This window comes from Orycteropus afer, unplaced genomic scaffold (assembly GCF_000298275.1).
Source record: "Orycteropus afer afer isolate SDZICR_OR568_19922 unplaced genomic scaffold, OryAfe1.0 scaffold00530, whole genome shotgun sequence".
Classification (NCBI taxonomy): Eukaryota; Metazoa; Chordata; class Mammalia; order Tubulidentata; family Orycteropodidae; genus Orycteropus; species Orycteropus afer.
This window is the reverse complement of record NW_006922117.1, coordinates 1,454,820-1,465,464: the sequence shown is the minus strand read 5'-3', so window position 1 is coordinate 1,465,464 and position 10,645 is coordinate 1,454,820. Positions and strand designations below refer to the sequence as shown.

At 36.3% G+C, this 10,645-nt stretch overlaps 1 protein-coding gene across 1 annotated transcript in view; it reads right to left on the bottom strand.

The window, feature by feature from the left end:
• CSMD3 (CUB and Sushi multiple domains 3) overlaps positions 1 to 10,645 on the bottom strand; it is a gene marked incomplete at its 5' end in the record, with an annotated part of 1,439,134 nt that overhangs the window by 15,293 nt on the left and 1,413,196 nt on the right. The window contains 3 exons of the mRNA XM_007955674.2: positions 5,143 to 5,208; positions 6,258 to 6,437; positions 9,126 to 9,237. Of these exons, the coding sequence (XP_007953865.2) occupies positions 5,143 to 5,208; positions 6,258 to 6,437; positions 9,126 to 9,237 (358 nt within the window). The remainder of the gene's footprint in view (positions 1 to 5,142; positions 5,209 to 6,257; positions 6,438 to 9,125; positions 9,238 to 10,645) is intronic.

Genomic DNA, 10,645 nt, shown 5'->3' with positions numbered 1-10,645 from the left:
GGCACATAACAACAAGTTCAACAAGTAAAATAGCAGAAAGTTTTAGAATACAGGCTCTGGAGTTAAATTGCTTGAATTTCAGTCTCTCCTTGATGCTTAGTAAACTGTAAGATTTTGCCTGAATTACTGAACTCTAAGCCTGAATTTCCTCATTGTTTAACAAGATTAACATAAGGTTGTTAGGAAGATAAAATGGCATAATGAATGTGAAGTGTTGAGCCAAGTGTTAGCTGCTACCATCATCATCATCAATCATCATTATCATTTTTTAGATAAATTAGGGAAATTGTGGAGTATGTAAACTCACTAATTACTTGCTAATAAAATACATAATTAGTTGGCCTGTAGTTAGGGTAATGAAAAATCCATAGCCCAGGCTCTGTGACCTCCAAATCAGCTTCCTATTGGTATCCTTCCCAGACCAGAAACTACCCATTTATGCACTGTTTATATGGAAAGAACCTTTTCTAAAAATGTGTCAGTGTTTGTGTAAAATGTCTTTGTTCTGACAAGCACCTTAAAGCGCTTTTGGTTAACAAAAGTAGAGTTGGGGTCTACACGCTGACATGGGTAGGGGGAGGGATATACAGGAAGGATCTATGACCACCATGATAACATTGGGAAATGGGAGGACACGGGATTGTGCACAAAAGAGATAGACGACAGATGCTAATACCAACCAATGTGTCCACAATACTGCATTGCCATTAGCACCAAACACCAGGCTATAGATAAACACATAAATACCTGAGATGATCAGACAGGGGTCAGTGAACAGAAGTATACTCTAGACCAAGGATAGATTCAGCTGAGGGTAATCTTGCACAGACACCAGTGATAAAGCCTTGCTCCACATCCTACTTTGGTGAGTAGTGACTGGGGTCTTAAAAGCTTTCAAGCAGCCATCAAAGATGCAGCTAACATTCTCCTAGCATCGGAAGCAAAGAAGGCAACAACAAAAAAAAAGGCATTTGGAAGCAATCAGCCCTAGGACACAATGTCACTCAAGACCACAAGAACTAGATGGGGCCTGGCTACCAATGCCAGCCACTCAGGAAAAGATCAAATCTGGAGATCCTGGGTAGAGTGGGAGGGAAACTGTGGAACAAAATCCAAAAACTCAATAAGAACCAGAATTACTGGTCAGATGAAATCTGGTGAGACCTCCAATACTATGGCGCTGGAATACATTCTGCACCTGGAATAAAACACATCCCCAGGGGTGGGCTCTCAGCCCAATAGTTAACAAGATGTACACGCTGATCACTCAACCCACGCTGACACACCCACATACTCTATGGTGATATATCCCATAGAGCAATACACCACGGGGCACCAGAGGACCAACATTCAAGTTGAGGAAATGAAGGACAAACAGGAGTGCATAAATATAAGGAGCACAGGGGAGGGTTACAGTGTAGGGAGGGGAGGAGACTGGGTTAGTGTTGGACATGGTAAATGCAGAACAAAACTAAATGTACGTGTAACATTGAATGTAAAACATGCTCTTAAAAGAAAAAAGATCTCAGGAAACAAAAACATATACACATATATATTTAATTTGGTACCAAAAGTCCTTTGGCACATCTGCCTGATGCAGTAAGGGGTCTGATGTGTCTCAGAGCTCTGGTCTATCCCATATGCTTCTGTGTATTCTTGTGGTTTCTGCTTTTAAGTTTAATTGAACAGTGAATTGTGAAAATGTCAAAAAAGTTAAAGAATAACCTCGCTATTTTAAATGATAAAAGTAGAGACGTCAGGTGTTTTTAAAGCATAGGATGTACAATTTCTGCAGGCATTTGGGGCATTATACTGACATATTCTTGTGTCAGTCACCACCATGTATGACTTCATATGAAGGCAAGTTGACAAAACTGAGTAGAGATGGCGAGGACCAAGAACTTAGGAAATACTGAAAACATTGCCCGAGGCAGAAAACACAACTTAAGATCTCGAACTTGCATTGATTGAATAAATGCAACGACAAAGTGGTAAAAAAGAAAAGAAAAGAGAGAGAGAGAGAGAGACAGAAAAGTTTGCAGTAAGAAGTAAGAAGCTAAATTGGCCGGTATTAAAACGGTATAGTACTTTTAGGGAGATGTTCTAACAAAAAGTAATAGGCACACGATAAGTAAATGTTGCTGGTTTTTTTTTTTTTTTTTTTTTTTTTTTTTTTTAGCCTGGTGGTGTAGTGGATAAGGCATTTACTGCTAACCAGAAGGTCAGTGGTTCAAACCCACCAGCCACTCCACAGAAGAAAGATGAAGCAGTCTGCTTCTGTACAGATTTACAGCCTTGAAAACCCAATGGGGTCACTATGAGTCAGAATTGAATCGATGGCAGTGAGTTTGTTTTTTGTTTATATTATGACTACTCTTTGCAACCCTCAGAACATTAATGAAAACAGGCTACACCTAATGACCTTGTGCTGATGCTGGTTTAGGGAAAATAAGGAGTGTTAGTTGAAGGAGATGAAAGAGAACACTTGCCAAAGGAGCAAATAACAATGGAAAATAGTAGGTGGCAGCAGCAGTAGAAGCAGAGTCCACCATGATTAACCAGTGATGTGGCAGGAAATACTTAACAAAAGGCTCTGCAAGGAAAAACCAACCAACCCTGATTTGTAGCATTTGTAGCATTGTTCCTATGGTATAAACACTCCCAATAATGGCAGATTTCAAACTCCCAACATAATGCCATTGAGTGAGGCAGAACACACAGAACTGTCTATGCTGAGTCTCCCTAACAGCTCCAGCACATCCCACCTCCCTCCACCTTTCCCAGACATAATTAAGCAATGGAACTCATGATAGGATGGCTGAAGCAGACACTTGCGTTACATCAACAATGGGCAAACAGTAAGGGTAAGTCCATTTTGAGATTTAAATGTGGTTGTATCTTTGGCAATCCTTTGTAAACTCCAATGTGCCATTCAACTATAAATGCTATGGATGCCAATGTAAAGGATGAAGACAATGGTGATGATCCCTTTGTCCAAGACATGTTTGAGTTTAACCTTTGCTTCATAGGTTTCAAAAAAGATATATCAACAGTTGTCCTAATTTTCAAATTAGTTTTTAATTTCATCATCATGAGAAATCAGGTCTAACTTTGAAATGTGTGATGATTTATGTATTACTTAACATGATCAAACATTTTAGATGTTCTGAAGGAAGATTGGGAGATTACTTCCATAGTGATACTACCTCGGAGGGGTCATTATTTGTCGGAAACAACTTGATGGCAGTGAGTTTTTTTTTTTGTTTATGAACCTTCAGGAAAATACATATTCTATAATTGTGTGATGCAGATATTTTTATATGGATAAATGGTCAAGCTTAGTAATTGTGTTATTTAGCTCTTTCATATACTTTTTAATTATTTTTATTATTATTTTGGTTTGTTTTGATGTATATTTTGAGAGGCTATTGTTCATATTTTGCCCAGGAGAGTCTAGGTACATATTTGATGTGTTGGAGCTATTAAGAACACCATCTACTTCCCTATAGATCATCCACCTTGGAAAATGTTAAACACTTATTGCCATTATAATTTTCATTGCTCAGCCTTCCTTCTTATGTTTACATACTCATTGAATGCCTTTAAGGCATTCAGTCTGTAATCATTGAGTGTTGAATAGATCCATGTAAGTCTCAGAGTTTTTTGGTCATTTCAGTTTTATACCCTGAGCACTAAAAATGCATAAGGCCAACAAGAATTAGATTGCTGACACTATTTTTGGCCCAACATAGCTGGCTAAATATTATTTCCAAGGTAAAGGTTAGATGCTAAGCATTTAATTTTTTTTGTAGCTTTTCATTTTTGTTATATAAATAATATGCTAAGTGGTGCTAAAAAAAAAAAAAAAGGAAAATAAAAGTGGCTCTCAGGTATGGAACACTTTCTATAGGTCAAGCTCTATTCTGTTGTTGTTAGGTGACATTAAGTTGGTTTCAACTCATAGTGAACGACCCTGTGTACAACAGAACATAACACTGCCCAGTCCTGAGCCATCTTCATAATTTTTACTACATTTGAGCCTATTCATCAAGCCCAGTGTAGGACATTTCACTAAATGATTTATATTCACCACACAATAGTTTACTGAAGCTGATGATATAATTATCTAATCATTAACCTGGTTGTGTAAGTAAATAAATAGAGGCTCAACTCACTGCCATCAAATCGGATCCAACTCATAGTGACCCCTACTTGGGTTTCCGAGGTGGTATCACTAAGGAAGTAGATTGCCCAATCTTCCATCTGAGGAGTGCCTTGTGGGTTTGAACAACCAGCCTTCTGGTTAAGAGTCAAAAGCCTTAGGCACTATGCTACCAGAGCTCCTAAAATAGAGGCTAAGATATCTAGATATATAAAATAATTTGTTCAAAGTCACTACAAGGGAGCTTATGAGAATTACAAGTTTATAGGACTTTAAAGCCCATGTTTTTATTCACTATGCTAGGTCATTAAATTTGCTTTTATCACAGATAATCAATTAAAAATACACTGGACACTTCTTACTGCCAAAGTCTGCCATTGAATTGATTCCAAATCATAGCAACTCCCTTTGGCTTTCCAAGGGTGTACATCTTTACTGAAGCAGACTGCCACATCTTTCTATGATAGAGTGGCTGTTGGGTTTGAACCACTGACCTTTGGGTTAGCAGCCAAATGCCTTAACCACTGCACCACCAGACAAGTGCTAGAAGTTGCTAACCTTTTCTCTCATTTTCATATAAATATACGGTTGACTCAGTTTAAAAAACTTTATAATGAAAAATTTTAGATAACATCTCATTTCTTATTTTAACTTCATATTTTAAATAACATTACTGTCATTATTTGTATTTACAAACACAAAGCTTTATGAATACAAATATTTATCTTATTATTTACATATACACTCAAAGAACAATTTAATAGAGAAAACTATAAAAATATTTTTGGAATATTAACATATCACAGTACAGCATTGCATTAAATTCAGTATCTTATCATGCAAATTATCAAATCCCAATGTCAAGACAGTCAGACTCATAATTTTCCCAGACTCAAATATCTTTTATTATAAAAGTCACTTTGTTTAGGAAAAAGTAGATCAGTTTTAGAAGTCCTAGAAAAACAGATTAAATTACTGACCACTTAGCTTTGGGCTGGGTGTTCCTAATGCAGGTCTGGGATCTTTCACCAATATTTTAGAACCAGCTAGGAAAAGAAATGAAAATATTTACAAAAATTAATATAATTAATAATACACACTCACACACACCCATATATACATGAACAAATTAGGATGATTGATCAGTTTTATTGTGATATGCAGTTCTCTCAAGAACATTCTAATCATCACAGCATCTTATCCCAACTCAGCACTCCTCCTTCATAATTATGCTCATTGTAACCCAGTGTGATAAGAGGGTGGATTCTGCCTTATCCCCTTGAGTTCCTGTTTCTTGTTCTATATGCATAAACCTACATCAAAGCAGTCAAGCCAAGAGCTGAGGGGATACTTCTGTTGCAATCTTTTTCCTTTTGATAAGCCCATTACAGAAGCTCTGGTGGTGTAGTGCCTAAGGCCTTTGACTGCTAACCAGAAGGCTGGAGGTTCAAACCCACCATCCACTCCTCAGAAGAAAAAGTGGGCAATCTACTTCCATAGTGATTCCACCTCAGAAACACTAGGAGGGGTCCCTATGATTCAGATCCAACTCGAAGGCTGTGAGTTGGTTTTTTTTTTTTTTTTTTTTCAGTTTAAGCCCATTACACCTGCTCCAGATGGGGATTATCTTGTCCCAGTGGTAACAAGAATGAACGTTTCACCTAGATTTTGTCAAAATATCTTATCATCCTGGCTCAGAGGAAGATGGGCTTAGTTCAAAGCTGTGACAATCAGAGTCCTGAAAAATGCTGACTGATTGAGTTTTGGAAAATAATCATTCTACTAGCATTGTGATGCTAGAAAAGTATAAAGCAAGGGATGAGGACAGCAATGTTCCCTGCCTTAAGGAGAGGACCAGAATAAGGAATAAAGGCAAGAGGAAGAAGTATAGCATGAGAAAAAAAGGTATAAAAGACACAAATAACATTTCTGTAACTCTGAATCTAGAAGTATCTACATTACTCTGACTCTTGGTGTGGTCAACAACATTCCTTTGCTCTTAAACTAATCTGTATTGAGATATACTCTCTTGCATCAGAGGGAGGCTTGCATAGCACAATCTCTTCTGCTAAAAGCTACTATAGAGAAAACTTACCTTCACAAATGGGAACTTTTCCAGACCAAGTATTATCAGATCTACACACTCTATGTTCTGTTCCACCTGCTAAGAAGAAGCCATGCTGGCAGGTGTAAATTAGTGTATACCCATGAGATGGAAGGTCCATTCCTACTACATTTGCATGAGAAGGTGTTTCTGGCTGTTTACAGCTATGGGCTGTGTTCAGAAAAGAGAACAGAGTTAATTGTTTTATAGAGATTTGAAGAAAAAATGAGATAGGATTTATAATATATTTTCAGAAGTGTTTTAATTCCTTTATATAAATACACCTTGTAACAAGTATTCTAATGAACCAGGGAAAATATATCAATTTAAATGTATATATTAATTTCCATGCTTTATCATGTCTTAAGCTATCATTTATGAAACAGTAGTAGATATCAATAGGAGGGCTGAGACAAAAAGACTTAATTATTGTGGATAGTTAATCTCAGAAACGTGTACTATATCATTATTTTAGATAATCACAATGAACAGTCTGCAATCCCTAAAGAGTGAATAAATCAGTATAAAGCTCAGAGTTTTTTGGTCATTGAAGTTTTATAACATGGACATTTTAAAGGCTCTAAAAAATTCTGCAAAAAAGAAACATTTCAATGTTTGCCAAGTTCGGGTCTCCTATACCAGCTGAACCCCCTGTCATCAAGTTGATTCTGACACACTGACACCCCCATTGGGTTTCCAAGGTGGTATAGCTTTATGGAAATAGATTGCTCCATCTTCCTTCCCTGGAGTGGCTGGGGGTTTGAACCACCAACCTTCTGGTTAGCAGTCACATGCCTTAGGCACTGCACCACCAGAGTTCCTTTATACTAGCTGAGGAAACATTAGTATATGATTTGTTATTTTATTATATTCATTTTAAATTAAAAAATGTTTTCTAAGATTAAATAAAACCACAGTTAATTATATTGTTTTTATACTAATATTTCATAAGGTAGTTTATACAATTTAATAATTTGTTTTCACATATTGAATTTTTGGGGAATATTTTGGGTCTATCTATAAGCCAGAGGTACCATTTCATTTATCCAATTTTGAGTCTTCTTTTTCCGTAATTCCTTCTCCTCCTTATTCTTTCCTTTAATTCCACCATACTACTACTATTGTGCTTCCTGGTCCTGCCCCTCAGTTCACTGGTTTTGTACCTCATAAAGATCTTTTTTTTTTTTTTTTTTTTCTCATTCAAAAGACCTTTCTTTCAAAGAAAATAATATTTCTGATCATTTATTCCAGGAATATAGATCCTTATAGAAGGTCTCTGAAGACAAAGTATTCTGTACACAAATGTGCTTGCAGGAAAAAAAAAAAAAAGTTATATCTATCTACTTATCTATCTATCTATTCTTAATGGAGAGTCACAAAACTAAATAATGGCTATTATTTTGAATATTGTTTGCTAAACACAGTGTAACATGGTTTCTATTTAGTATAATTTAGTCAATTAATGTAACTTTCATTGAATAATACTTATAAGGATAAACTCAGATAGTCTGACTAACCTGCTTTCATAATTCCCACATAAGGCACATATTAGAAATTCCAAGATGCTTCACAGTAACAGAAGCTGTTTGACTTTATTTAAATCATCTCTTCCTAAATGTAGGTCATCAAATAACTTTGGTTTACTATGAAATACCTAGTTGCATCCCACACAGCTGTTCTAAATTATACACTCTAAGGAATTATGTCTTAAAGATTTATGCCTTGTTTACATAAAAGTCAATCAGACATGTAGCATGACTTCTCAGGGGAATATCCTTCTGCTTTTAGGGGCTTGTCCATAGGGGTCTGGTTCTGAAAAGGGCTAGAGTAAGATTACAGGACCAGGTTAGGCTCTAGCAAATCCTAAAAGTTAGATGCTTTCCTGACTTATGTTTCTTCTTTTGGTTTATTCCTTTTTTTATTATTATTTTCTCCTATGAGACTCAAAATTCAAAAGCTAAGGAGGAGATATAAAGAGAGAAGAAAAGGGAGAGAAGATATTAGTAACTCATCAGCCAAATGTATTTCTAATTAGGAGTCAGAGCAAACTATTTTGTGACCTTGGTCTTTGTTTTGATGTAATCTGTATAGCAAGCATTTTCAAGCTGGGGTTAGTACATACTTAAAGGCTCCAGAAAATCCTGAAAAACAGTATTCATAGTTTGAGTCAAGGTATCCATTCATAGTTCCTTTCACCATTTCTGGATTTCCTCAGATTCTCTAAGGGTTTCCCATGTGATAAAAGATTCCTAACATTCCCTGCCTGCATTCCAGAGTACTTCATCTAAATAGATGCAAATTTAAACATGGATCATCAGGTAAAGTTACCAGATGACCAAATAAAACACAACATAATCACACACAATCATAGGAGCTTCACGAAAGTAAAAAGTTTAAAAAAAAAAAAAAAACTGTCTCATGCATTCTGACTCTCCATGGGCTTGTGATAAAGTACTAAAATAGCAAACATGAAATATGGTCTATTATAATCTAAGGAGAAATCAAGGCTCATGGGTAGCACAGTGGTTAAAACATTTAGCTGCTAACCAAAAGGTTGGTGGTTGGAACCCACCAGCCACCCCTAGGGAGAAAGATGAATCAATATGCTATCATAAAGACTGAACAGATTTTGGAAACTCTATGGAGCAGTTCTGCTCTGTTCTATAGCGTCTGTATGAGTTAAATTGACTTGATATTAGTGAGTTTGAGTTTAGGTTTTTGTTTTCTTTTTTTAAGTAAAAAGAAATCAACTAGACACATCCATTATATAAATATAATTTTGTTTCCACACTTGGTGGGGAAATATTTCATATAAATTCTGACTCATAATAAGTAGAATTTGTTACCCAGAGTACTTACGTATGCATTCAGGCTGAATTCCACTCCATGAGAGGTCAGGAAGACAAGTGCGTGTTGTAGAGCCTTGGAGAAGATGTCCTTTTTTACAATGAAACTGTACAACACTTCCGACCTATAAAGACAGATATGAAAAATAAAATAATTTTGAAGATGGTAAATGCAATATAATATTAGAGGGAAAGATGTTTACTTACGGTTGTGGTGGTAACAGAAACATACAGTGGAAGGCACGGGGTTTGTACTAAACTTTCAAGGACGCAAAATTTGGATAAATATACAAAATATGATTCTCAGAGTGTGTTCCCAAACACATAGATCAAAGGTGTTGTTGATGTTAGGTGCTGTTGAGTCGTCTCTGACTCATAGCGACCCCATGTCCAGCAGAACGAAACACTGCTGAGTTCTGTGCCAGCTCGATCCTGGCTATACCTGAGCCATCATTGTAGCCACTGTGTCACTCCATCTTGTTGAAGGACTTTCCCTCTTTTGTTGACCTTCCACTTTACCAAACATGACATCCTTCTCCAGGAAATGGTTCTTCCTTACAACATGACCAAAGTAGGTGAGACAAAGTAGAGCCATTCTCACTTCCAAGGAGCATTCCGGCTGCACTTCTTCCAGGACTGATTTGTTAGTTCTTTTAGCAATCTATGGTACTTTCAGCATTCTTCACTAGCACCACAATTCAAAAGCATCTACTCTTCTTCGGTCTTCCTTATTCATTATCCAGCTCTCACACACATATGAGGCAATTGAAAATACCACATAGATCAACATCACCCAGAAATTTGCTAAAAATGCAAATTCTGTGGCCTTACTCTGATCTAGTAAATCAGAAATGCTAGTAGTAGGACTCAGAAAGCTATATTTTATGTCCCCAGGTGATTCTAGAAATTGAAATGAAAAGATACACAAGCTAGAAAATACAAGAATAAGATGAGAAAATCTATGGAGGTTTTGAACACACATCATGCTTTAGGGGGGAAAAAAAGAAAGTATATTTTATATTAATTGGCATGGATAATTCATAAAATAAACTGGGGAAGATGGGGGTGGCAAAGTTGAAACAGTGAGATGCATAAATAAGAACATCATTTCCTCTTCAATAAATAAAGATGATAATATTTGTACTGGGATTTGTTTCAAGTATTAAATAAGATAGACTATATAATGTACTCCATATAGCATTTGATAAATAAGTGTAAAATTATAGCTATACTTATTAAATTCAGACATAAGTAAAATTCAGTCTTTTGAAAGTTTCAAATGACAGGCTAAGGAACCTGGAATCTTTAACAGAAAATATAAAGTTACTAAAGCTAGCATTGGGAAAGTAAACTGCGAAGGAACTGTTTCAAGTGCTGAGGAGCAAGGATATCTCCTTGAGGACTAAGGTGCGCCTGACACAAGCCATGATATTTCCAATTGCCTGGTATGCATGTGAGAGCTGGACAATGAATAAGGAAGACCGAAGAAGAGTTGATGCTTTTGAGTTGTGGTGCTGGCGGAGAATGCTGAAA